Here is a 27,270-nt window from a genome sequence, read left to right as displayed (position 1 = left end):
TCTCCAGGCAAGAACACTGGAGTGGGTTGCCATTTCCTTCTCCAAAAAGAAGGGAGGGAGGGAGGCAAAAAGGGAGAAGCAGGAATGAACAGGGGGGAGGAAGGGAGAAGTGTGCTGTCATCTGCTAAGGTGGTTTGATATCTACAGCTGCACACTAACAGGAAGGCACTGATTGCCCTCCAGGCCTCTCCGCAGCCACTGCTGCCCTTGTTGGCAATGACCTCTCCACCTTGACCCCAGGTGAGATCGCCTAGCAGTGGCCTCGGTCTCTGTTTCTCCCCGCCCCATCTAGTGGGATCCACCCCTCCGCCTCTCACGGCAGTGGGTTATCCTCCCTTGATAGATGAGCAGCCTGAGTTTAGGTCCAAAAGGTAGCTCATGGCCAAGGCTATCCTTCAAGGAGGGACACCCACTTGCCAGAGTTATTGCAATGGGAATCAGTGGTGCAATAGCTGGGGTAGCAGAAAGGAAGTGATGGCTTCATGGCTGGATCTCAGGACCCCCCCCACCTCCGTTTTAATCCTCTCTTTACTCTCTCTCCCTCCACACCCCTGAGACACATGCAACTGAGTCTCTACTTTTCCAGGTCTGGGGGGAATGAAGGTTTATACAGCACCAGCTCTTCCTTGGTGAAAGATTTTAACAAAGGCTTTTGCTCCTTGTGTTGATGGAGAAGGAAATGACAATCCACTCCAGTATTCTTGCCTGGAAAATCCCATGGACGGAGGAGCCTGGTGGGCTACAGTCCATGGGGTCACAAGAGTCGGACACGACTTAGCAACTAAACCACCACCTTGTGTTGAAGATTCCACAAAAGCACTAGAAGCAGCTCCATTCCTGCTACCATGCCAACTGTCCCAAGGCAGACTGATGTGTCCTAGAACTGGAACACAAGGTGTCATCTGAGAGGCTTTTGGTCAGCTAACCAGTCCCTGCTATATATTGATTGTGACAACCTTCCACACGGTCATTTTCACACTAGTCACCATCTTACAACTTTTGTTACCATCTGAGCCATGTTTTAAAGCATTCGACTGCCAGGCAAAACCCAGAGGATCTTTAACATCCTTGAAGGGAAAAAGTAAGCTTTGTATTGTACCAAAGGACTTAGGTTCTGATCTTAAAACATTAATCACTCAGTGAATAATCGTCTCCTTGGACCTGTTGAGAAATGTATTCATGTTGATATTACTTTTCCTTACAATTTTTTGATGTTGCTAGGATCACAAGTTACATAATCTATTGCTTAGAATCCCAGTCCTTAAAGGAGAAACTGTCTTCTTGTTACTGACTTGGAATCGGTGGCTTCCAAGCCCTTTTTGCCCCAGCCTCAGTTGCAGAGAAATGCCTCCTTTTAACTGCCCAGGAGAAGGCAATGGCACCCCACTCCAGTACTCTTGCCTGGAAAATCCCATGGATGGAGGAGCCTGGTAGGCTGCAGTTCATGGGGTCGCTGAGGGTCGGACACGACTGATCGACTTCACTTTCACTTTTCACTTTCATGCATTGGAGAAGGAAATGGCAACCCACTCCAGTGTTCTTGCCTGGAGAATCCCAGGGACGGGGGAGCCTGGTAGGCTGCAGTTCATGGGGTTGCTGAGGGTCAGACATGACTGATCGACTTCACTTTCACTTCTCACTTTCATGCATTGGAGAAGGAAATGGCAACCCACTCCAGTGTTCTTCCCTGGAGAATCCCAGGGACAGGGGAGCCTGGTGGGCTGCCATCTATGGGATTACACAGAGTCGGACACGACTGAAGTGACTTAGCAGTAGCAGTAGCAGCAACTCTGCCCACTCTTCCCAGGAAGACTCCCCTCAAGGCCCCAGATTTCCACTACCAGCTCCTCTGCTGACTCAGAATCCCCAGTGGGCAACGCTGTCCAGGTTATGACCCCAAGGGCTAGGTACTGGCTAGGTGAACATCCATGAATGAATTGCTGCACTGGGTGCCCCTGCATAAGTCCCCTCCTTCTCTGGGCCCCTAATTCCTCCTCAGTGTGATGGTGGCGGTGCCAAGGGCCTCTCAGCTCTGATGGTCAAGGGCTTGCCTGGTTTCTGGTGGTTTGATACAGGTCTGCCTGCAGTGGGGCTGGCGTGGGGTTCCAGGTGGGCTCGTGTGCAGGAGACTATCACAGGTCAGCCATGTGGTGCCATCTGTGGTGGGACCTCATAGTGGGGCAACTGGGGGAGAGGGAAATAAAAGGCAGAGGGCCAAGGCAGGTGCCGGGGAGGGGGTGCTCCCAGAGGAGAAGGCAAACTTAGAATTCCTTGACCTCATAAGGAAACGGCTTGGGTCTGTATGGGGCGGGGGTTGGCAAGGGGAGGCCGGCCTCCGGGACAGGGGCCAGCACTGCAAAAGAAGGCTTGGAGAGGTGCTGGGGAATCTGATCTGGCCCAAACTCCAAATTCCGTGAAGCTGGCTCTGAGGAGCCCAGAGCCCAAATGCCATCTCCCTCCCTGCTTGGAGATAAGCAGCAAGACCCTTGCCCTGCCTGGGGCACTGCCCCTCATCCGACCATGCATATGTAGGGCCCTAATATTTTGGGAGATGGACAAAGCCTCATCTCTAAAACCTGGCCAACAGCAACCTTGCGGAGGGGCTTCGTATGTGGTTAAACCAGGGCCCTATCTTCTCTCCACCCCATGAACGAACTTTCGCTGAGACCAAGGCTGTGATCCTCACCAACTGGGCAAGTCTGCCAGCCTTCATCCCAGTTCCGGGAGAGGCACTTCAGTTTCCCCTCATTCCATTGGCTGGCTTTGTTAGAACGTGACTGTCATCTCCTTCCTAATTTTCATGGTCTTTCCTGACCAAGGCTCTCACCAACTCCCTGTGACAGGCCCCCCGCTGCCTTCCATGGTTTGCCCCCCTCAGTCCCCTGGCCCCCCTGTCCGGGAGGCCCCCTCTGCGCTCCCACGGCCCTGAAGCCCACTGAGACCCAGGTGCTCAGAGCACATTATCGGAAGCCCGGGGCAGGTCCCTCTGGCAGCCTTCTGGGTCACGCTGGGCTCAGGGGCCATGCCAGCCATGGAGGGGAAGCCCCTCGCGCCTCGGGTGGACTGCCGGTGGGTAAGGCAGGCACCCGCCATCTCTGCATGCATCGCATCACAGGGCGCCCCGTGCCAGTGCCCATTGGCATGCCCGGGCCCCTTCCAAGGCTGCTGGCTCCTGGAGCGCTGGTGGCCTCCTGGCCCAGTGCCCCATTTCCTCTGGGGTGCAGGGGGGAGGGAGGGAGGCGGTGGGAACCGGCAGGCAAAGGCCAGGGTCCCGCAGAGTGGGAAGGCGTGCTGGGGCAAGGGGTCTGGGGGTCTGGGGGGCGGTTTAGGGTCAGGTGGCTACAGGCTTCCTTAGTGTGGCGCGCGCGCGCCCCACACGCGCAGCAGCGCCTAGTCTGGACCCGTGCTCTCCAAGGGCTTGCCCCTTCGGATCGGGCCCCTTCTCGCAGCTGCCGGCGATGCGCCTGGCTGGGGCGCGGCCAGGGACCCCCAAGCGCCGGAGCAGAGGGGGCAGTTGGGTCCGAGCGGAGTCCACGTGACTCAGGGAGGGCGAACGCCGCCCAGCGCGCAGCTCCGCCCAGCTCCCACATCCTGGCCAGTTTCTGCTGGTTGCACGGCCACAGGCCCCGCCCCTCCACCCTTCTGACCCGAATAGCCGAGAGGGTGACGTCGCGGCTCGCGGGCCCCGCCCCGCTCCCAAGCCGGGGCGGGTCTAAGCTAGTTCCCGTCGCGCTCAGGCCCCGCCCCTCACTGAGGTCCAGCCCTAAATGCGCTAGCGTGTGACGTCTCTGGGCTCGCGAGCCCCGCCCCTCCCCGCCCGTTCCCAAGGCTCCACCAATCTGCGCTGGCAGCTCTCTGCGAGGCCCGGCCCCCGCTCCGCGCAGCGCGCGCTGCCCGCTGAGACCGCGACTGTGACGCGGGAGTGACGCGCGCGTAGCCGCTCCCGAGGCACTCCTGTTGCCCCCGCCGCGCTCCGAGGCCGTCGTCTCTCGGCCGGTGTTGCAAGGCCCAGGCCTCCCCCAGGCCTCCGCCGCCCGCTGCCCGCCATGGACGACTACGCAGCCCTGTCGGACTCCGAGCTAGCCGCCGTGCTGCGCCAGTACAACATCCCACACGGGCCCGTCGTCGGTACGCGGTGGACGGAGGGCGGGCCCGCTCCCCGCGCTTAAGCCCCGCGGCCCCCTCCCGGCCCGCTCCCTGACCGCCCTGTGCCCCGCGTCTGATCAGGTTCCACTCGCAAGCTCTACGAAAAGAAAATCTTCGAGTATGAGACCCAGAGGCGGAGGCTCTCGCCCCCGAGCTCGTCCGCATCCTCTTTCTCCTATCGGTTCTCGGGTGAGGCTCCCGTCCCAGGGCCCCGCCTGGCCGCCCTTGGGGACACGGTTTGGGGGACGCTGAGGAAGGGGTCGCGGGGGTGTGGCCAGGGCAGTGGCTGGAAGGGGCGCGGGGGAAACGGGAGGGGACCCCTGTGGGCCAATGGTCCTAGCCCCTCCCCCATTCAGACTTAGATTCGTCGTCCGTGGACTCGGATATGTATGATCTGCCCAAGAAAGAGGACGCCTTACTTTACCAGAGCAAGGGTAAGGCAGGGGTGGGGTGGGCAGTCTGACACCTTCCTTCCAGTGTCAGCCAGAACCTGAGACCTCAACCCCAAGCGTCCTGCAGGCCCCCCCTCCCAGTGGGATTCAGATTAGGGCCATCGGGCCAGGTGGGGACACCGTTGCCCCTTCTGCTACCGCTGCCCCCCCTTCCCAAGGCTATAATGATGACTACTATGAGGAGAGTTACTTGACCACCAGGACTTACGGGGAACCTGAGTCTATGGGCACATCCAAGGGCTTCCGCCAGCCCTCAGCTTCACTCTCAGATGCTGACCCCTTTCACCGCCAGGTGAGCTGAGTTGTCGGGCACCCTGTACTTGGGTACAACCTAAGGGGGTCCTCATGGGGTTTGGATGAGTCAAGGGGACCACTGGGCGCAAATGGTGGCTCAGAAACCTCCAGGGAGAGGCGGGGCCTGCAGACACCTGCCGGGTCAGGGCCTTTGCGGTGGGGGCGTGGGGTGTGGGGGGAGAGCTGTCAGAACTGTTTTGACTAATGTGCCCAGGACGTGCCCTGGCTCTGGTCTGGGATCTAGGTTTGAGCTCTTTTTTGAGAATACTGGGGTAGAAAGTAGGATTCAGGCAGCCGGGACAAGTGACATGGCCCTGCAGACATAAGGCTGAGGACCAAGAAGGGGGTCTGGAGGGTGGCAGGGCCCAGGCCTTTAAGCAGTGTTCAGAACAGGCTGGGAAGGGCAGTTTGGACTGAGGGTATGACTGTGTAGGGTATACCTACATCAACCGTGCCAATAGGTATCCTCACTCTGATTCACTTCTGTAGGTCCGTGATGACAATCTTTTCTCTTTGGAAGAGGAAGGCAAGGATCGGTGAGTATTAAGGCGAGCCAGGGGCTGGGGCTGATTCAGGGCTCAGGCCGTCCTGGTCTACCTGCTGCACTCTTTGCCTCAGGGAACGCCTCCTGTATGGCCAGGACAGTGCCTACCAGAACATCGCACACTACCGCCCTATTTCCAACATCTCCAGAAGCTCCCTGGGCCTGTCCTATTATCCCACATCCTCCTCCACCTCGAGTGTGTCCTCATCTTCATCTTCGGCCCCTTCGTGGCTCACCCGCAGAGCCATCCGGCCTGAAAAGCAGGCCCCTGGGGCTGCCGGCCTGGGCCAGGATCGCCAGGTCCCACTCTGGGGCCAGGTGCTGCTGTTCCTGGTCTTTGCTGCCTTCCTGCTCTTTGTTTACTACTTCATGCAGGCCGAGGATGGCAACCCCTTCTGGGCAGAGTCCTAAGGGTCTGACCTCGTACCTTGGAGGCCAGCTCCTCTTGGAAGCCCTGGCTGACTGCCTTATCAGTGTTTGTTGGGGGAGGGGGGTTGGGGCTTTTCTGTGTGTTCTAGCTTGGGGTTACCGGGACAGGGGCAATGTTTGCTGACCCCTGCCCTGTCCTGCCAAGGAGGCAGCAGGCCTGGGCCCTCTGCGGCATGGTGGGCCTGGGTGGGCCTGCCTCTGGATCCTCCTGGCCCTGCTTGCCTGTCACCCTTCGGGCCTAGGAGGGCAAGACCCTTCTCCTGGAGAGGAGAACATGGTTTTGGTCATTGCATGCCTCCTATTTGTCGTCACCTCATGGGGGGATTAACCAAAGGCCACCCTGAGTTTGTTTTCGTGGACACAATAAAAGACCATTTATTTTTAATGTGTGGGTTCTTCTCTTTAATGTGGGGAGGGGTTGGGCTGCCCCCTGCTAAAGGTTTCCAGGCCTTGGGTCTCCAGAATTGCCATCCAACTTTGTCAGTTCATCCTTTCGTCCTCTGAGCCTGAGATAGGGATCATAGGCTACCCATAGACTCATTTATGTTCTGCTTTTGGTGCCCGCTCCCTGACATGTTATCAGAAGCTCTTGTAAGTGCTTATAAAAAATAGTCACACAGAGAGCCCACTGGGAAACGCAGGTGAGGCTGCTTGCACCATGTCAGTTCTGGGTGTTTCAAATGGGACCAGCAGACACCAACCGTGGTGTCCAAGGGCAGAGTGATGGGAAGGAAACGAGGCATCTGCTTGATGGGCTGTTTCTGCTGGAAAGCTGGTTGTCTAATGACAGGGTAAGGCTTTCAGTCCTCTGGAATGTTTCATCCCCTTTCAGTAAACCAGTTCTTCACCTGGGTATTACCCACAAGGTTTTCTGCTGTGGGCATTTCACAATTTTCACAGTTTACATGTGATTTTTAACATCGAGTTGGAGAAAGAAATGGTAACCCACTCCAGTATTCTTGCCTGGAGAATCCCATGGACAGAGGAGCCTGGCAGGCTACAGTCCATGGGGTCGCTAAGAGTCTGACACGACTGAGCGACCATCACTCACTTAACATCAAGAGCTAAGGAAACCTGGGGTAGAATGGCACACTGTGCGTCTGGGCTCCGCACTGCCTGTAGAGGGCAGTAAAGTCTGGAGAAGCAAGCACACAAAAGGGAAGCAGAGGCACCCGCTGGGCCACCATTGGGTGGGACCCTGGCACCTCAGCTCTGATGGGCTCCTTCCTACAGGTGGCAGGACTTGGCAGGGCCTGCCCTCTCACCTGCACATGCACCATGGGCTCCTGAGCCTTTGGGGCTCTCTGCTGTCTACGGCCGCTGGGTAAGCTCTGCTCAGGGCCAGGACTGGAACTTTTCTACCAAAGCTCCCGGACATTTCTTTTTGCTGCATCCTAGTCTCTGCACTTTTGTGGGGTGGGGTGGGGTGGGTGTTTTCTTAAAAGCAACAGGCTTTTTTTTGTGCATTTCAAATACACCAAAAAGAAATGGCTTCTCATATTCTCACCCCTCCCAGAGCCCCAGCCTCCCTCGTTTGCTGCTAAGCACTCCCACCTGACTCCTGTGGCACCCAGTCCACTGTGGCTGGGACACCCCTGGGCCCCCAGCATCTGTCTCATGCCATCCTAGACCAAGAGCTGAGACACGGATGCTCTGTGGTGGGCAGTGGGCATAGGCAGGAGGTGTGGCCTGCTGATCTGTGACCACAGGGGCAGGTGGTCAAATCGGTGAACTGGACGGGAGTGAACAAGGAGTCCCATCGTCAGGGCATCAGAACTCTGCAGGGGCATGGCGCAACATCTCATTTCGGCAAGTGATCTCAAGTGCTCCTCCTGGGGGTGGCTGTGCAGCAGGAGCCCCACAAGGTCCTGGTGGAGAGGAAGGATTGCAGGGAGGAAGGGGAGAGAGATGGCATGGCCTCTGGATGAAATGGTCCCCTCCAGGCTTCAGATCCTCCATCTGCAGGACTGAGGGGAAGGCTAGATGTACTTGGCAACCACTGCCGTGTCTGAAGGAAGATGGAGTCACCTCCCAGGTGACATAGTCTCCCCCTTTTATTTCCCATGGGTGACCATATCAATTGATCACCATGCACCAGACGGAGGGTTTCTGAGGGCCTTGCTTCAAAATCACTGCCCCAGGGCTCTGAGATACCTGCCTCCCAGAGAGCTCTCTTGAGGACTCTGGACCTCCCTCCAGACTCCCACCAGGCTTAGCCTTGCTTCCAAGGCCCTGGACCCCCATAAGGGCGCCTGAATGCCTCCAAGTGCTCTGGGCACCCCAGCCCAAAGCTTTGGAGGGCTCCATGAACCCCCAAGAGACCTCAATCTTCCAAGTCCCCACCTAGGGCTTTCCAGGGCTCTGAGGCCAACCTCCAGGCTCTGCCTGGACCATGGGCTGCAGTGGTACTGGGAGCACAGCAGGGGGCAGCAGCTTCCTAGCGTGCAGGGCACCTCCTGCCATCTTAGGTACCACCAGAGCGGAGTCGGGGGATGGTGGTGGTGGTTGGCAGACATGGAGGAGCTCAGGAGGCCCTGAATGAGGCAACTGAGCTGGTAGCTTGGGACCCTGCCAGACAGCCTGAGCAGCATCCCTGGTGGAGCAGAGAGAGAAGTGCCCAGGAGGTATGGCAAGCAGGGGGAGCTCCTGATGCCACCATTGATGTCGGCCGCACCCTCCCCTCACCACCTGGTCTAGGGGAAGTAGCAGACAGCATTCCACAATCTAGGACCACTCCCACCTTGACCACTCTACTGGGCTAGTCCCAGCACTGAAGAAGCAGCCATCCAAGAGTGGGTACAAGCCCATGGGTCCACGAGGATGAACCTCCCCAAGGGATTCAAGAAAAGGAGGGTGTCACTGTTACTGCCCCTGGGGCTGGCCTTTGGCCTTAGGCTCAGCATACCTATGCCCTGGAAACTATCCCCAGCCCCTCCCCAGGGCAGGCAGGAAATCTGTGAAAAAAATCAAGTCCTACTCAGAGAAGTCCCCTACCACTGGGGAAAGCCAGGTAGAGAGGTCCTCCCAGAAAGCCCCTTCTCACCTCTGCCAGCCCACCGGGCACCACTCCCCTACCCAGACTCACCCAGATTCTCCTGCCTGCTGCCTGGACCAGCCTGCCAAGAGCAGACAGTCCTCCCTGCCATCCCGTGTCCCAAAGCCTGCTTGGTGGGGGACACGAAGGGAGAATGGCCCCAGAGGAGAGCATAACCAGGAGACCTGTCCCCTCCCTGGATGCCACATCACACCTGGGCAGTCATGACGCCCATGGGGCGGCAAGGGGAGAAGCTGGAACCTGCAGGGGGAACGACCCTGAGGACAGCCCCAAGGAGAGGCCACGGGCCAGACCAGGCCAGAGCCTTGACCAGGCAGGGGCAGGAGGGAGTGAGACAGGGTGCCACCTCTGGAGGGCTTCTGGAGAGGGAGACACGCAGATGGCACCAGGAGCCCATCTGCTGGGGGCAAGCCGCCTGAGACCTGGTCCCCAGGAGCAGAGGAGGGGTCCAGCCACAGACGCCCGCCAGGGCCCTTCTTCCCTACTAAGCCTGGGGAGGGGGTGTCTGGTCACCCTGTGGGGAGCGGCCCCCGCATCCTACAGGTCCTGTCTGCTCTGAGTCAGGGGGACGGGGGAGCTGACCACTCCCACAACACAGCCGGCCCCCCTGCCCCAGGGAACCCCTGCACCCCACTGTCCCTGGTGCCTGCTCCCCCAGGAGGGTGGGCCGGACCTAGGTGAAGTGAGGGGCACAGCGCCCCTCAGGATGGGACGGCCACCCACACACAGAGAGAGAGCCTCGGCATTTCAATGACAGTGACGGAGCTCTAGAGACCCTTGGAGGTCCCACACGGCCCCTGGTCTGGGCAGCCACACCCCACTCCAGGGCGCAGAGCCAGGGCACTGACAGGCACCCCGCTGGAGCCCTGATGGAGGCAGTGAGCCAAAGGGGGAGCAGCCGATAAGTCAAGGTCAGTGAACGTGAGGAGTGATGGACGCTGGCCACCAGGAACTCGAGTGTGTGTGTGTGTGTGTGTGTGTGCGTGTGTGTGTGTGATCCAGCTCCAGGTCCCAGCTGTGGACGAGTCACAGTCAGCAAACATGAGTAATGGATACTGGCCGCCAGGAACTCGAGTGTGTGTGCATCTGCATGTCTGTGTGTATCATCCAGCTCCACGTCCCAGCTGTGGACAGGTCCCCAGAGGACAAGGCCCGCCACCTACAGCAGCCTCCTCCACAGCCCATGGGCACCCCCAGGAGGACTTATGCACCCAGAAGGGGCACGCTGTGCTGCTCAGAGGTCAGGCTGGCCTCAGCCAGCTCCACCACTCGCCACAGACATCTGCAAGGTCCCCATGAGCCCAGGGAGGCCACAGCCTGGGGAGCAGGGCTGAATGAGGGGGACTGCTCCCGGACCCAGCACCGGCAGAGGCTGGGCCGCTCCAGACGCCTGAGCTCCAAAGGGCAGGCACCATCATGCCCAGTGGGCGGAGGATGAGGACAAGGGTGAAGCCCAAGGCAGGCGGACAGTAGGGCGGGGCCGGGTCGCTGCCCAGTCTGTGCCCGTCCACCAGGCAGGTACCTGCAGGAGCTCCACGAGGCACAGAGGCCGGGCAGCAGGAGAGGGAGGACAGTGCCCATGCAGCCCTGGGCCTGAGGACACGCTTGAGGAAGGCAGCCCTGAGGGAGAAGACGGCAGGGCAGAGGCCCCTTGTCGGTCCTTGTGCCCGGGGCTCAGGGGCTGCAAGGCGGCTCTACTTAGGGGAACAGTCAGCGGGCCCAAGAGTGTGGGACCGCAGGGGGGCTCGAGCCTCTCCAGGGGACCCCGGGACCCTGTGGCGGCCCCACATCCTGGCCGAGGGGTGTCCCCATGAGTCATGGCCATGATCCCCAAGGACAGGCCCTGCAAGCTCAGCCTCAGCCTCAGCTTCTGCCCTGGGACGGAGACAGAGAGCCCGACTCTCCTGAGGCCATGGTTGTCAGGCTTGAGAAGAGTGTGGTGGCCACAGACAGGGCCAGGAGCTGTCACCGAGGGCCCCAGCGCTGCCCAGAAGCAAGAGGCAACAGGAAGAGTCCTCACCATCCACAGAAGCTGCGTGATACATTCAGAGCCACCAAGCGTGTCACCGGGAAGTCCTGTCTCAGTCCCAGACAGGAGGTGGGGCAGCAGGCACGTCCCCCATGGGCACAGCGGGAGCGCCTTCCTGGGACCAAAGGGACACTCAGCTGCCACCCCAGGCTGGCAGCAGCCCAGCCCAGGGCTACCGGGCACAGCCATTGAAGAAAGGGGGCTCATCAGCCTTCACCCCCCTCAACGGGGGCCCCCTGGGAAGGAGGGGGTGCAGGCAGGGCTGACCACAGGGTGGGCACACCTCGGAGGTCAGAGAGCATGGGGCCCAGGCCTGAGTGTGCACTTGCACAGCCGTGGCATGCACAGGCTGCCAGGGTGAGAAAGCTTCTGCGCCTGTGCTCAGGGCTGAACCACTGGCTGGGATGGCCCTTCGGGCTGCAGACTCCTGGGCGGAGGGCAGAGGGCACATGCCGCGGGCTCTGTGGGCCATGCTGGGATCATCACACGATCTCTGTTTCTCTGGCTTTCCGTGTGTTTGGTCTGCAACCATTTCAAGGTGAAAAGCCACTCTCTGCCTGTACAACACACGCCTGGCCTGGCTCGGTTCCGGGCTGCAACCCGCCACCCCTGCTTCCACAAAGGACACATTCCTGAGGGGCCTGGGCAGCCCGGGAGTCCCACACCCGGGCTCAGGGGCAGGGACACTCCTTGGAGCCTTCTCACGCGGCACGAACATGAAGAACCTAGGCCCACGTGGGTACCGTTCTCTTCTCCACGGGGTGACCAGTGTGATCCATAAAATCACAGCAGAGGTGAGGGAGCATCACCTCGAGATGAGTTATGAGACAAACACTGTGGCTTCCATCTCGGGGCTGCTCTGTCTCTCTGAGATCGCTGGATCTGGGGAAGGCCTGACCCAAGCAGCCTGGTGGAGAGGCCCGGTGGGGAGGGACCGTCCCCTGCCGCAGCCCCGTGAACCCTCCAGAAGCAGAGCCTACCCCCCTCCCACCCCAACACCCCAGGCAGACCAGAGGGCTGTGGCCCCGGAGAAGCCTTGACTGCAGCCTGTGATGGACCCCAGGCCAGAAGCCCCAGCCAGGCCTTCTAGAATCCTGTCCTTCAGACACCTGGGAGATTACCAGTGCTGGTTGTTTTAAGGGACTACACTACATCTGGGGTAATTTGCTACACATGCTTGCATGCTAAGTCACTTCAGTCGTGTCCGACTCCTTGCGACCCCATGGACTGTAGCCTGCCAGGCTCCTCTGTCCATGGGATTCTCCAGGCAAGAGTACTAGAGTGGGTTGCCATTTCCTTCTCCAGGGGATCTTCCCAACCCATGTCTCTTATGTCTCCTGCGTTGACAGGCAGGTATTTACGCTACCTTCACCTGGGTAGCCCCTTGTTATTCAGCAATGGGTAATTTATACATGATGACTTTAAATGGAGAAGATCACCGTAAGTCAATTGGGAGCAAACAAACCGACAAGAAACCCCAGAAACCAATAGGAAGACCCTGGAAAGTCTGATGACACAAACGCTAAGATCGTCTGCCTAGTCAAACGCAAACCCCAAACCACCAAGTCAAGAGACAAGTGACAAAGTGGGGCAAAAAATAGTACCAAGATGTGACTCAGGGTTCATATCATTAATGTATAGAGAACTTGAACCAGTAAATAAGAAAAGACCAGTGACCCAAAGGAAAAGGGTGCAGGAGAGGGCCTCGGAAAATGCCAACCAAAGCGCCACCCCCTCCCAAAATGATCCCACTGCAAGAATGTACTCAGGGGCTGGGGTTCCAGAGCTGCTGGTTCTGGGCACATGGGGCAGCTGGACACTGGCATTGCTTTTCATCTGTGGCTCCAACTGGATGGCGGGCCATCCTGGAGCCAAAGACAGACAAGCCTCGGCAAAGACTGGCCAAAGAAGTGGGTGGTGGCGCTGGATGTTGAGGAGGTCTGGGCAGCATCACCCAGGAGCTGGGAGATCCTCTTGGTGAGGAACGTGTGGCAGGAAAGGCAGTGGCTTCCCACCAGCGAGAGAAGGCTGACCACACCTGCAGACCAGACAACTGTCAGGGCAGTTCCTGGGCAGACAACCCCCTTGCTGCTCTCCGTGCATGTGTGCTAAGTCACTTCAGTCGTGTCCAACTCTTCGCAACCCCATGGACTGTAGCCCACCGGCTCCTCTGTCCATGGGATTCTCCAGGCAAGAATCCTGCAGTGGGTTGCCATGCCCTCCTCCACGGGTCTTCCCGGCTCAAGGATTGAACCCGCATCTCCTTACGTCTCCTGCATCGGAAGGTGGGTTCTTTGCCACTAGCACCACCTGGGAAGCTCTTCGGGTCTCCATGCTCCCCCAGACCCACACTTGGTCTTAGGGCCGACGTTCCTTTCCCATCCCTGACCTCAGAATGTAGGCCTTTTTCCTCTGCCTCATCAGATAGTTCATCCCCACACCCAGGCACTGGATCTGATCTCGCCCCACCCTCCTACGTGTCCAGATGTTATCAGCCCAAGTGAGGAGCTGTTGAGCAACTCAACAAACCTGACACCTGATCCTGCCTGGGCTGTGGATAGCCCCTCCTTCGGCTTCAGGCAGGGAAGGGTGACGACTGCTCAATGGGAAGCCCCAGATCTCGCGAGAGCCACCAACCTCGTGGCTTTTCCCAGCCCTGCGGGAGAAGGGCAGGGGGCACACACCTAGGAGTCTCAGGCCTCTAGAGCTGCGCGCTTACTGTGGGGTTTCTGGACCAGCAGCGGCAGCAGCACTGGGAGCTTGCTGGAGTCCAAATGCTCAACCCCCACCTCAGATGAGCAAGATCAGAGATTCTAGGGCGGGGCCCTATGGTCTGGCTTTGAGTGAGCCCTCCAGGTGTTCTCACGACCCTTCCAGCATGAGAACCAGCGTCAGGATGGATAGTTTCCTTCTTTTTTTTTTTTTTTAACGATGGATGGTTTCTGATCACATCCACTGCTAGTGAAGCCAGGAGCTTTCTCTCCCTGCTGGGCTCACTCACCTTGACCTCCAGGGAAGAGGCAGGCAGCAGGCACTGAGGGCTGCAACCATAGGCGGTCCTGGAGAACAGGAGTGCTTGGGCAAGATTCCCTCCCAGCGGGCCACACCTGTCGAGTGACAGGGGGAAGACTGGGTTACTTCGGGCCCTCCCCACCTCCAGAAGCATGGCACCCCTGGCCGACTCCACGTTTCTGGGCACTGGGCTCAGCTCTGCCCACCTCTCCCTTGTTACTCCGTGTGGGGCGGGGGGAAGGGGGCAGGATCCGGGCTTCACAGAGAATCATCCCAGTCACACTCATGGGCTGTGGAACACGGTGGGCCGGGCAATGGGTGGGGGCGGCTGGAGGCGGCCAGATTCGAGACCCTGGGAGGGTGGAAGGCATCAGGAGCGCGGGGCAAGGCCGCCCTCAGACGCCAGGACTGGAGGGCGGGGCCAAGCGAAGACCCCCTGACCCTGCCCTTTGGCATATTGGCGGGGTTGCCGCCGACCCTCCCCGCTCCCACGGTCCCTGGGCGCCCCTAATACACTGTCCTGGGCCATCCGCCCTCAGTACAGCAGGGGGAGTCCTGTCGGGAGCGGGTGTTGGGGCCCCGACGGAATCCCCAAGGTGTCCAGGGCCCTGGGCTCTGGGGAGGCGTCTCTTCGCCCTCTCCCCAGGAAAAGACGCGCAACCCAGCGAACTGCGGGGCTTTGGCCCCGCCCAGGACCCAGAAGGCAGGCTGCTGTGCAGCGAGATGGAGGGGGGGGGGGACACGAAGCGGAGGGCCGTTTCCGTGCTTCGAGCCCCGCCCTGAGCGTCCCCGCGGCCGTCGCCTCTCACTCCCCTCCTCAGGCCGCCCACCGGAAGCCGTGGAGTACCGCCTTCCTGCCCACCTCTTCCGGCTGGCTTCACCAATGACCATGCTCGACTCCTGAGAAGACCCGCCCTCCAGCCCCAAGCAAGCCTGTCTCTCTTTGTGACTGGCAGCTCTATGGCCCAATCAGAGCAGGCCGATCGCGTGAGCTCCGCCTTCCGGCCAGCGGTCTCTTTTTCCTCAGTCCGTAGTCGGGCGTGCTGTGGGCCCCTGGACTTTCCCGCGGGGAGATCCAGACTGTCCGTGCAGAGTCACGCACAGAGTGATCTGATGTGTATACGCCAAGCCCTGCGGTGTGCCTTTGGTGTGGGCTTGTATTCTGAAGGAATTAAGTTCACGGGAAGTTACAGGGAAATGCCCCTCCCGTTGTTGCCCCAGCATCAGCTTGTTGCGTAGCCAGTGGACCGTCATACCAGGAGATGGCATTGGTACCATCGGAAGGCTGCTCAGGGTTCTCGGTGTGTGTGTGCGTGCGCGCCAGTGGTTAGGACACCACACTCCCACTGCCGGTGGCCTGGGTTCAATTTCTGGTTGGGGAGCTGGGATGCAGCATGCCTCACCATGTGCTCGCGCGTGTGTGCGCACGCACGCACGCGCACACACACACACACACACACACACACACACACACACACACACACACACACAGACGTCAGTACGTTAATGAAACCATGCACTTTGAAACCCGGGATGGGCCTTTGTTCCATCACACACTGCCCTTTAGATCCATCCATCTCAATCAATAGTTGGTTTCAGCAGTCAGTTCTCAATTTGTATTGCTAGCCTTCCTTGGTGTGGATCAGCCACAGTTGTTCAAGCCTTCACCCACTGTTGCCTGTTTCCACTTTTAGGTTTCTAGAAAAAATCTGCTTTGAACATTTGTATCCAGGCTTTCCTGTGGTCAGAATTTTCCATTTCTTTGGCATGAATGCCCAGCAGTGCAAGTGCTGTGTCCTAAGGAAGTGGACGATTAGCCTTAGAAGAAACTGCCAATTTGCATTCCACTGTGGCTGGACCATTTTACCTTACCACCCTGGATATTTTTAAAGCACATAATTGAAGATTTTTACAAAACATTGTTTTAGGCAAGACTGTTAACAATTCTGTTTCTCACCTCTAATTATATTCTTCTATGGGATCACTTACATAGTTCCTCACTCAGGTTAAAAATACACACACCCTGTATATTCAATGTGATTTTAACTAGCAATAATATATCTGCCAAAGTCTTCCTTCTCAGTACACAAGTCTAGCTCATGTCATCTCTGGCCACAAGGTATTGAACAGAACACATGTACTATAGTTTACATAACAAATCCCCAACAGATGTATTATTACTTTTTCTGTTCTTGTTTGTTTGTTAGCACCTCTGAAGATTTGTAAATCTCCCTCTGGATATTACCTTTAAGTGTAACTACCAGGTCAAAGCCATTTTGCTTTTTTGAATTTCTTTTTCATGGAGATGGTCTTGATCCCTGTCTGGGGAGGCCTTACAAATAGCTGTGAAAAGAAGAGAAGCGAAAAGCAAAGGAGAAAAGGGAAGATATAAGCATCTGAATGCAGAGTTCCAAAGAATAGCAAGAAGAGACAAGAAAGCCTTTTTCAGTGATCAGTGCAAAGAAATAGAGGAAAACAACAGAATGGGAAAGACTAGAGATCTCTTCAAGAAAATTAGAGATACCAAGGGAACATTTCATGCAAAGATTGGCTCGATAAAGGACAGAAATAGTATGGACCTAACAGAAGCAGAAGATATTAAGAAGAGGTGGCAAGAATACACAGAACTATACAAAAAAGATCTTCACAACCCAGATAATCACGATGGTGTGATCACTCACCTAGAGCCAGACATCCTGGAATGTGAAGTCAAGTGGGCCTTAGAAAGCATCAGTATGAACAAAGCTAGTGGAGGTGATGGAATTCCAGTTGAGCTATTTCAAATCCTGAAAGATGATGCTGTGAAAGTGCTGCACTCAATATGTAAGCAAATTTGGAAAACTCAGCAGTGGCCACAGGAATGGAAAAGGTCAGTTTTCATTCCAATCCCAAAGAAAGGCAATGCCAAAGAATGCTCAAACTACTGCACAATTGCACTCATCTCACACACTAGTAAAGTAATGCTCAAAATTCTCCAAGCCAGGCTTCAGCAATATGTGAACCGTGAACTTCCTGATGTTCAAGCTGGTTTTAGAAAAGGCAGAGGAACCAGAGATCAAATTACCAACATCCGCTGAATCATCAAAAAAGCAAGAGAGTTCCAGAAAAACATCTATTTCTGCTTTATTGACTATGCCAAAGCCTTTCACTGTGTGGATCACAATCAACTGTGGAAAATTCTGAAAGAGATGGGAATACCAGACCACCTGACCTGCCTCTTGAGAAACCTGTATGCAGGTCAGGAAGCAACAGTTAGAACTGGACATGGAACAACAGACTGGTTCCAAATAGGAAAAGGAGTATGTCAAGGCTGGATACTGTCACCCTGCTTATTTAACTTATATGCAGAGTACATCATGAGAAATGCTGGACTGGAAGAAACACAAGCTGGAATCAAGATTTCCGGGAGAAATATCAATAACCTCAGATATGCAGATGACACCACCCTTATGGCAGAAAGTGAAGAGGACCTAAAAAGACTCTTGATGAAAGTGAAAGTGGAGAGTGAAAAAGTTGGCTTAAAGCTCAACATTCAGAAAACGAAGATCATGGCATCCGGTCCCATCACTTCATGGGAAATAGATGGGGAAACAGTGGAAACAGTGTCAGACTTTATTTTGGGGGGCTCCAAAATCACTGCAGATGGTGACTGCAGCCATGAAATTAAAAGACGCTTACTCCTTGGAAGGAAATTTATGACCAACCTAGATAGCATATTCAACAGCAGAGACATTACTTTGCCGACAAAGGTCCGTCTAGTCAAGGCTATGCTTTTTCCTGTGGTCATGTATGGATGTGAGAGTTGGACTGTGAAGAAGGCTGAGTGCCGAAGAGTTGATGCTTTTGAACTGTGATGTTGGAGAAGACTCTTGAGAGTCCCTTGGACTGCAAGGAGATCCAACCAGTCCATTCTAAAGGAGATCAGCCCTGGGATTTCTTTGGAGGGAATGATGCTGAAGCTGAAACTCCAGTACTTTGGCCACCTCATGTGAAGAGTTGACTCATTGGAAAAGACTCTGATGCTGGGAGGGATGGGGGCAGGAGGAGAAGGGGACGACAGAGGATGAGATGGCTGGATGGCATCACTGACTCGATGGACGTGAGTCTGAGTGAACTCCGGGAGTTGGTGATGGACAGGGAGGCCTGGCGTGCTGCGATTCATGGGGTCGCGAAGAGTCGGACACGACTGAGCGACTGAACTGAACTGAACTGAACCAGGTCAAAACCTATGGCCATCTACCATGTTTATTGATACTAAGCAGTTGCCTTCCCAAAAGACCCTGATTGGCATATAGCAGGGCTGTTAGCCCTCTCTGTTCCACGTGTTGCAGAGATTTTCTGTCAGTCTCTCTCTAAAGAGCTCAGCTTTTTATTGAATGTGTTATTACTAAAGTGAGTGAAGTTGCTCAGTCGTGTACGATTTTTTGCGACTCCATGGACTGTAGCCTACCAGGATCCTCCATCCATGGGATTTTCCAGGCAAGAGTACTGGAGAGGGTTGCCATTTCCTTCTCCAGGGGATCTTCCCGACCCAGGGATCGAACCCGGGTCTCCCACATTGTAGGCAGACACTTTACCATCTGAGCCACCAGGGAAGTTATTACAGAGGTTTAGTCCCAAAGAGCAAAGCTCATGTCATCATCAGAGTCTTCAGATTCTTTTTACTTTGTTCTACTTTCTTCTCCTCAGCTGGGGCTGCAGTGGTGGAGGGGGCAGGACCTTATGGTGGTGCAGCACCACTTGTCGGGACAGGTCCACCAGCCCCCACATGGCAGATGAAGCTGCCGATGCTGACACTGGCCAAAGCCTTTACAAACAAGCCTGGCCAGAAAGGGTCAACATTTACACTGGCTGCTTTAACGAGGGCACTGATCTTATCCTCTGTGACCATCACCTCACTGGGCAGAATGAGGGCCGAGTAGGTGCAAGGAAGCTCTGAGACAGAGGCCACGGTGTGGGCGAGTGCTCGGTGGGGCTGCTGGCTTGGTGCCAGTCGCCAGATGAAGTGAGGGCCTCACCCCAAAACAGCCTTGGCTTTTCAGAAGGACAGAGCACCTTAGGGGCCACGGAAGAAAGGATCTCTCTTTTTTGGCTGCGCAGCATGGCATGCCAGATCTTAGTTCTGAGACCAAGAATTGAATCGAGCCCGCCCCCTGCAGTGGAAGCATGGAGTCTTAACCACTGTACCACTGTGGGATTCCCGTCTCTTGTCTCAAAAGACTAGGCCGGCTGGTTTCGGCTGTCAAGAAGTTACACAATTTTATGTGACCAAATTATTACACTCTGGATTGATGATTTCTGGGTTGTGTATCTTGGGCACAAAGTTGTCCTGCCTCAAGTGAGGAGAGTCATGTGACTCAGGGCAGAATTTCTGAGTTCCCACACCCAGTGCTTCGTGGACCCAGGCTGGCTGATTCTTGCTGTCCTGCTGGCCCCACTACTGTGTGTGTGTGTGTGGGGGGGTTTCCTATGATCTCAGGCTAGGTAGGCCGGGACTCAGGCCAGTGCCCATCAGACACCCAGCCCCTGCCCCCCTGGGATGCCAGGTCAGTTGGGGAAAAGACAAGGAAACGTGTACAGAGAAGAGTGTATTATATTATTTAAATGCATACGTGGCCCTCAGGTGAGCAAGCGAGATACATGGGGAAAGCACAAATAAAAACGAGAATTCACCTAAAACCAGTGCTCTTGAAAGGTCACCTGCATGGTACGAAGGAAGGACAAGGCTGTAAAAGGAACTGGGTCCATCCCAGCATGGGTCTGAGTGAGAAGACCGGTCCCCATCATCTGCAAGCAGGGGCTTCCATCCCTCTGCCACAGACAGTGGGGCTTCAGCAAACCATTGGCTGAGGGAGGCTCCCCCCACACCCCCAGCACTGTGGTTGTACTGCTGGGCTCCTGGCAGAGCGAATGGTCCCAGAAGGGAAGCCTAACCCCTGGCTTCCCACTCAGGACTCCCAGAGGGCCAGCTGAAGACCGGTCTGCGATCTCATGTTGAAGACACCACCCATCCTCATGGAATGCTGGCAGGTCCCTCAGAGAGAGGAGTGGCCCTGTTACGTCCCCAGGGCATTACTGTCAGAGACCAGATGATATAATTTTCGGTAAGGGCTGGGAGTGTCTGCTACGTGCCTGGACTCATCCATCCCAGACTTGTGGCGGCTCTAGGAAGTCGGTAGCATGTCACCCCCTTCTCCAGATGAGCAAATGAGGACAGGAAGACTTGAGCAGCTTGTTCTGAATCTCTAGCTAGCAGAGGGAAGGGTGGATAGGGACATTGACCTATCCACTAACCTCCTTTTGCAGGCTGTAAAGTGAACTGAAAGTCGTTCAGTTGTGTCCAACTCTTTGTGACCCCATGGACCATACAGTCCATGGAATTATCTGGGCCAGAATACTGGAGTGGGTAGCCTTTCCTTTCACCAAGCGATCTTCCCAACCCAGTGATCAAACCTGGCTCTCCTGCATTGCAGGTGGGATTCTTTACCAGCTGAGCCACCAGGGAAGCCCAAGAATACTGGAGTGGGTAGCCTATCCCTTCTCCAGAGGATCTTCCTGACCCAGGAATCGAACTGAGGTCTCCTGCATTGCAGGTGGATTCTTTACCAACTGAGCTCTCAGGGAAGCCCTTTTGCAGGCTACACTCTCCATTTGGTTCCCAAGGAGGTTCCTCGGGCATCGTATCGCACATCAGCTTGTCTTGAAAGCATTGGAGGTGAGTCCCAGTGAATATCCCTGGGCCTTGGACCAGTTTATAAAGGAAGGAGGTGAGAAAGAGAAACACCTGTACTCTTGTGCCTAATCGGAGGGACTTTGAAACAGACTGACAGTACCTTTGAATTCTCATGAGATCAGAGAGCGGTTCTCATGGATATTTACCAGTCATCTGCATTCCTGTGATAGAAGGCTACTGGATCTCCCCCAATCTTCACTGGCCTCCAAGACACCAAAAGAGACACACATGGTGGGATGTGGGAGGGAGGTTCAAGAGGGAGGGGGACATATGTATACCTATGGCTGATTCATGTTGATGTACGACAGAAACCAACACAATATTGTAAAGCAATTATCCTCCAATTAAAAATGAATTTTAAAAAGTAGATACACAAGAAGGAATCAAAAAGATAAGACAAATTCTAAAAGTATAGGTGGATTTGAAAACCAAAAAAGAACTTTAGACACTAGAAACAAAACCACAGTCTTTGAAATAAAAATTTCAACTGATAAATCAAACCACAGATAGATGACTCAGAAGATGACAAGGCAGTGATGTGGAAGAGAGATGGGTTGGTCCTCATGGCCCCTCATCCTGGGCGGGCTTCCAATGACATCAACCCCTTCCCTTCTTGCCCTGGTTCTGGGGTGGCAGCTGCTTCCTGTACTCGCTGCGTGCCTTCAGCCCTCTGAGCCATCCCTGAGTAACCACCTGGGCTCAAGTCTCCCATGACCTGTGGGGGTCTCAGCAGTCACCATGCTGCCCCCTGCACTCGACTGGGGTGAATGGCCAAGGGCAGAAAGTGCCCGAGGTGCCAGAGCGGCTGCTATCCTGAACTGTCATGGAGGGAACGCCGGGAACCAAGGCTGGGCTGTGCGGTGACTGCAGTGTCCCTGGGAGGAAACTGACAAGGACACCTGCCTTAGCTCTCGGCTCAGGTCACAGGATGACAGCCACAGCTCTTCCATGGCAGCCTGCAAATTCCCCTGTGCCTGCAGGGCTGACGGGGCTGGAAATCAAACACAGCATTCCACCATGTCAGTTGCAGAATCCCCAGGTTGCCTGAATTCCCAGCCTCTCTGCATTTCCTAGGTGAAAGGCACGGTGCTATGTGAACAAGTGGGACCTTGAAACTGAGACTCAGGATATCTGGCTGCCCTCGGTGGAAGCTCACAATTGGCAAGCCCTCAGTCCCCCAGAGCCTCCCTTGCTGACGGAAGTAGCTTGCCCGGTCGTGTCTGGGAGGCTGGTGTTCTGTCCTTTGAGGACTGTGTCATTACCTCACCTGGTGCCGATGCCTTGCAAGGGGACACAGACTGTCCTCCAGACCCTCTGCCACCACATCCTGTTGCCATGAGACTTATAAGTGGGGTCTGATTACTGCATGATTGAGGGGACAGACACAAAGTCTGACACTTCAGGAAATAGCTCATACATCAATAAATATTTCCCAGACTTCACTGCTATCTACCAGCTTAACTTTATTTGGACATTTGTGGTAGGAGCTTCTCAGGGAGTTCGACTCAGTAGGTGAGCTGGGCCAGTCGATGAAGTGGATTAACTGATAGAGGCCTATTTACTAGAGGGTTATGATTGAAAGCATCAGTATTAGGACATGCAGCTGCTGTGTAGTCTAGCATGCACTTCACATGGGTGGCTGACTGATACTTGGACCTACTGCTGACCTGCATTTCATAGGTTTTGATGCCAGAAGAGCCCTGACAGGAGGTGGAGGAAAGAATACAAAGGCTTCAGTACAGTTCAGTTCAGTTGCCCAGTCGTGTCCGACTCTTTGCGACCCCATGGACTGCAGCATGCCAGGCTTCCCTGTCCATCACCAACACCAAGAGCTTGCTCAAGCTCATGTCCATCGAGTTGGTGATGCCATCCAACAATCTCATCCTCTGTCATCCCTTTCTCCTCCCGCCTTCAATCTTTCTGAGCATCAGGGTCTTTTCTAATGAGTCAGTTCTTTGCATCAGGTGGCCAAAGTACTAGAGCTTCATCTTCAGCATCAGTCCTTCCAATGAATATTCAGGACTGATTTCCTTTAGGATGGGCTGCTTGGATCTCCTTGCAGTCCAAGGGACTCTCAAGAGCCTTCTCCAACACCACAGTTCAAAAGCATCAATTGTTCAGTGCTCAGCCTTCTTTATGGTCCAACTCTCACATCCATACATGACTACTGCAAAAACCATAGCTTTGACTAGATGGACCTTTTTTGGCAAAGTAACATCTCTGCTTTATAATATGCTGTCTAGGTTTGTTATAGCTTTTCTTCCAAGGTGCAATAATCTTTGAATTTCATGGCTGCAGTCACAATCTGTAGTGATTTTGGAGCCCTTCAAAATAAATTCTGTCACTGTTTCCATTGTTTCCCCATCTATTTGCCATAAAGTCTTGGAACCAGATGCCATGATCGTTGCTTTTTGAATATTGAGTTTTAACCAGCTTTTTCACTTTCAACAAGAGGTTTTTCAGTTCCTCTTTGCTTTCTGCCATAAGGGTGGTGTCATCTGCATATCTGAAGTTACTGATATTTCTCCCGGCAATCTGGATTCCAGCTTCTGCTTCATCCAGCCCGGCATTTTGCTTGATGTACTCTGCATAGAAATTAAATAAGCAGGGTGACAATATACAGCCTTGATGCTGGATATTGACAATATATTCCTTTTCCAATTTGGAACTAGTCCATTGTTCCATGTCTGGTTCTAACTGTTGCTTCTTGAACTGCATACAGATTTCTCATGAGGCAGGTAATGTGGTCTGGTATCTCTATCTCTTTTAAAATTTTCCACAATTTGTTGTGATCCACAAGGTCAAAGGCTTTAGTGTAGGCAATAAAGCAGAAGTAGATGTTTTTCTGGAATTCTCTTGCTTTTTCGATGATCCAGTGGATGTTAGCAATTTGATCTCTGGTTCCTCTACCTTTTCTAAATCCAGCTTGAACATCTGGAAGTTTTCAGTTCACATGCTGTTGAAGCCTAGCTTGGAGAATTTTGAGCATTACTTTGCTAGTGTGTGAGATGAATGAAATTGTGCAGTAGGTTGAACATTCTTTGGCATTGCCTTTCTTTGGCATTGGAATGAAAACTGACCTTTTGCAGTGCTGCAGCCCTGCTGAGTTTTCCACATTTGCTGGTATATTGAATGCAGCACTTTCACAGCATCATCTTTTAGGATTTGAAATAGCTCAGCTGGAATTCCATCACCTCCACTAGCTTTGTTCATAGTGATGCTTCCTAAGGCCCACTTCACTTTGCATTCCAGGATGTCTGGCTCTAGGTGAGTGATTGCATCATCATGCTTATCTGGGTCATTAAGACATTTTTTGTACAGTTCTTCTTGTATTCCTACCACCACTTCTTAATGTCTTCTGCTTCTGTCAGGTCCATACCACCTTTGTCCTTTATTGTGCCCACCTTGGCATGAAATGTTCCCTTGGTATCTCTGATTTTCTTGAAGAGATCTCTAGTCTTTCCCATCCTATTGCTTTCCTCTGTTTCCTTGCAGTGATATTGAGGAAGGCTTTCTTACCTCTCCTTGCTATTGTTTCAAACTCTGCATTCAGATGGGTTTATCTTTCCTTTTTTCCTTTGCCTTTCACTTCTCTTCTTTTCACAGCTATTTGTAAGGCCTCCTCAGACACACATTTTGCCTTTGTGCATTTCTTTTTCTTGGGGATGGTCTCAATCACCGCCTACTGTACAATACCATGAACCTCCATCCATAGTTCTTCAGGCACTCTGTCTATTAGATCTAACCCCTTGAATCTATTCATTTGTCACTTGTACTGTATAATCATAAAGGATTTGTTAGGTCATACCTGAATGGTCTAGTGGTTTTCCCTACTTTCTTCAATTTAAGTCTGAATTTGGCAATAAAGAGTTCATGATCTGAGCCACAGTCAGCTCCGGTCTTGTTTCTGCTGACTGTATAGAGCTTCTCCATCTTTGGCTGCATTGCTAGCAAAGTAATGCTCAAAATTCTCCAAGCTAGGCTTCAACAGCATGTGAACCGAAAACTTCCAGATGTTCAAGGTGGATTTAGAAAAGGTAGAGGAACCAGAGATCAAATTGCTAACATCCACTGGATCATCGAAAAAGCAAGAGAATTCCAGAAAAACATCTACTTCTGCTTTATTGCCTATGCTAAAGCCTTTGTGTGGATCACAGCAAATTGTAGAAAATTGTTAAAGAGATGGAAATACCAGATCATCTTACCTGCCTCCTGAGAAATTTGCATGCCGGACAAGAAGCAACAGTTAGAACCAGACATGGAAAAACAGACTGTTTCTAAATTGGGAAAGGAGTACGTCAAGGCTGTATATTGTCACCCTGCTTATTTAACTTCTATGCAGAGTACTTCATGTGAAATGCCTGGCTGGTGAAGCAGAAGCTGGAATCCAGATTGCCAGTAGAAATATCAGTAACTTCAGATATGCAGATGACACCACCCTTATGTCAGAAAGCCAAGAGGAACTAAAGAGCCTCTTTGTGAATGTGAAAGAGTGAAAAAGCTGGCTTAAAACTCATCATTCATAAAACAAAATTAATGGCATCCAGTTCCATCACTTCATGGCAAATATATGGGCTACGTTGGAAATAGTGACAGACTTTATTTTGTTGGGCTCTAAATCACTGCAGACGGTGACTGCAGCCATGAAATTAAGAGACATTTGCTCCTTGGAAAGGAAGCTATGACAAACCTAGACAGCATATTAAAAAGCAGAGACATCACTTTGCGACAAAAGTCCATATTGTCAAAGCTATGGTTTTTGCAGTGGTTATGTATGGATGTGAGAGTGGACCACAAAGAAGGCTGAGCACCGAACAATTGATGCTTTTGAACTGTGGTGCTGGAGAAGACTCTTGAGCATTCCTTGGAGTCCAAGGAGACCCAACCAGTCAATCCTAAACGAAATCACTCCTGAATATTAATTGGAAGGGGTGATGCTGAAACTGAAGCTCGAATCCTTTCTCCTGATGCAAAGAGCCAACTCATTAGAAAAGACCCTGATGTTGGAAAAACAGGGCAGGAGAAGTGGGTGACAGAGAATGAGATGGTTGGTTAGCATCACTGACTCAGTGAACATGAGTTTGAGCAAACTCTCGGAGACAGTGGAGGACAGAGGAGCCTGGCATGCTGCATCCTATGGGTTTGCAAAGATTCAGACATGAGTAAGTGAACAGTATCAACAGCTGATCCAGCTCTGCCTGATGTATACCATACAACCCTAAATGTTCTAGTTCTCCGAGCCAAAAACCTGAGTTGAGCTGCCCCCACGGATAGTCATATCTCACCCCATTTCCAGAGGTAAGGCCTCTGGATGGAATGAGAGATCGTGTTCCCTGAGAAGGACCCCGTGCCACAGCTGGAAGTGCACACAACAAATCTTCCCACGCCTTCCTAGAGGACCCATGCATTAAAGTGACAGGTTGTCCTGGAGAAGAGGTGCGTCACATCTGTCAAGCGACATGGGGATGCCTTCAAGACTTCCTTATTTTCCTAAGGTCCTCACCTCTAGAAGGCTGGGCACCTCTGGCGGACGTTTAGATCCCTGGTGGTAGGAGCATTAGCTTTGCACACTTCTCTGGATACTATCCTTGGGTTGGTGGGGGAAGGATGCGTGCTTTATCTGTAAACATTTCAAAGGCACAATCAGGAGGTGCTGGAATTCAGTGGGCAGGGAACAGAAAGAACTACATCGGGGCTGTGGGTGTTTTGGGGCGGGGCGGCGGGGGGGGGGGGCGGTGAGTACCAGATTCTGGGCCCTGGGAGTGTGGAAGATCCCAGGAGTACTGATCAAGGCAGCTCTGAGAGGCCAGGACTAGGGCGCAGCCCAGGACTGACAGTGTTCCTTTGCCATCTTAAGGGGATCACCAGCTTCCTTTCCCCTTCTCCAAGGCACCCTGCGGAGAACAACGTCTCATTTCTTGCAAGGGACAGGGTAGGCCTAACGGTGCTCAGGTGGGGTCTCCTGAGCTCTGGATCTTGGTGGCGGCTTTTCCTTGGCCTTTCTCGCAGGAAGGCGCAGACCACCTGGGGTCGGCGATGGACCCCTCTCCCGCCCTGGGTCTTCAGAGAAGGGAGACTTGGGTACTGCTCGCGGACAAGTGGGTTCAAGATTCTTCGTTTGGTGGGGGGCGGGGGCAGGGGCGGACTTCCCGCTCGGCCTCCTGGTCGACAAAGGAATGCAGGCTGAGCCTCCAGCCGGGCGCGTCCCCGCCGGGCTCTGGGGCGCCGGGGGAGGCAGAGAGGGCTTGTTCCAGGCTCCGCGATGCCCGGAAATATGCGCGCGGCCGCCGTGAACCCCGACTTGAGGGTACTTCTTTCAACTCGAGGAACATAACGTCCTTCACAGTTACGGCAAAGCCTCGGGCAAGAGCTCTACGCCCAAGATGGCCAGCCGGAAGCTGGGTTCTCGCGCCGATGTGGCGAAGCCCCATTCGCCAGCTGGCTGCCCGCGGTTGGGAGCCCAGCCGCCTTCTCGGTCTGCGCATGTGCTCAGCTCCCACCGCACGCAGACGCAGAGCATCGCTACATCTATGGTCCGGAAGTCTGATAGAGCGTCTACGCGCCCTCGCCTGGACT

General features: G+C 54.2%; 2 protein-coding genes and 1 pseudogene across 14 annotated transcripts; 1 reads left to right on the top strand and 2 right to left on the bottom strand.

Moving 5' to 3' along the window:
* The first annotated feature begins 3,867 nt into the window (after window positions 1-3,867).
* EMD (emerin) lies at window positions 3,868-6,250 on the top strand. Its single transcript, XM_006043635.3, has 6 exons — window positions 3,868-4,128; window positions 4,228-4,335; window positions 4,503-4,580; window positions 4,757-4,890; window positions 5,382-5,428; window positions 5,511-6,250. Exons 1-6 carry the CDS (start codon window positions 4,047-4,049, stop codon window positions 5,845-5,847), a joined length of 786 nt encoding a protein of 261 aa, XP_006043697.1. The 5' UTR covers window positions 3,868-4,046; the 3' UTR covers window positions 5,848-6,250.
* Window positions 6,251-7,353: 1,103 nt separating this feature from the next.
* On the bottom strand, window positions 7,354-15,416 carry LOC123331726 (chromosome alignment-maintaining phosphoprotein 1). 13 transcript variants are annotated; one of them, XM_044936611.2, is made up of 5 exons: window positions 14,476-14,810; window positions 14,249-14,313; window positions 13,951-14,056; window positions 13,479-13,605; window positions 12,565-12,987 (listed from the first exon to the last, which is right to left on the bottom strand). In XM_044936611.2, the coding sequence occupies exons 1-4, from the start codon at window positions 14,488-14,490 to the stop codon at window positions 13,525-13,527; spliced, it is 267 nt and encodes an 88-aa protein (XP_044792546.1). In that variant the 5' UTR covers window positions 14,491-14,810; the 3' UTR covers window positions 12,565-12,987; window positions 13,479-13,524. The 13 variants fall into 13 exon arrangements, 10 of the variants coding, with proteins under 10 accessions (XP_044792542.1, XP_044792546.1, XP_044792539.1 ...); XM_044936602.2 differs by lacking the exon at window positions 12,565-12,987 and adding an exon at window positions 13,167-13,222 and having other exon boundaries at window positions 14,476-14,867; XM_044936604.2 differs by lacking the exon at window positions 14,249-14,313 and having other exon boundaries at window positions 14,476-14,867.
* Window positions 15,417-18,571: 3,155 nt separating this feature from the next.
* LOC102398651 lies at window positions 18,572-27,214 on the bottom strand (annotated as a pseudogene).
* Between the last annotated feature and the right edge of the window lie 56 nt (window positions 27,215-27,270).

This window comes from Bubalus bubalis, chromosome X (genome assembly GCF_019923935.1).
Source record: "Bubalus bubalis isolate 160015118507 breed Murrah chromosome X, NDDB_SH_1, whole genome shotgun sequence".
Lineage (NCBI taxonomy): Eukaryota > Metazoa > Chordata > Mammalia > Artiodactyla > Bovidae > Bubalus > Bubalus bubalis.
Note: the sequence above shows the minus strand (reverse complement) of the source record. Positions and strands in the feature narration are given on the sequence as shown.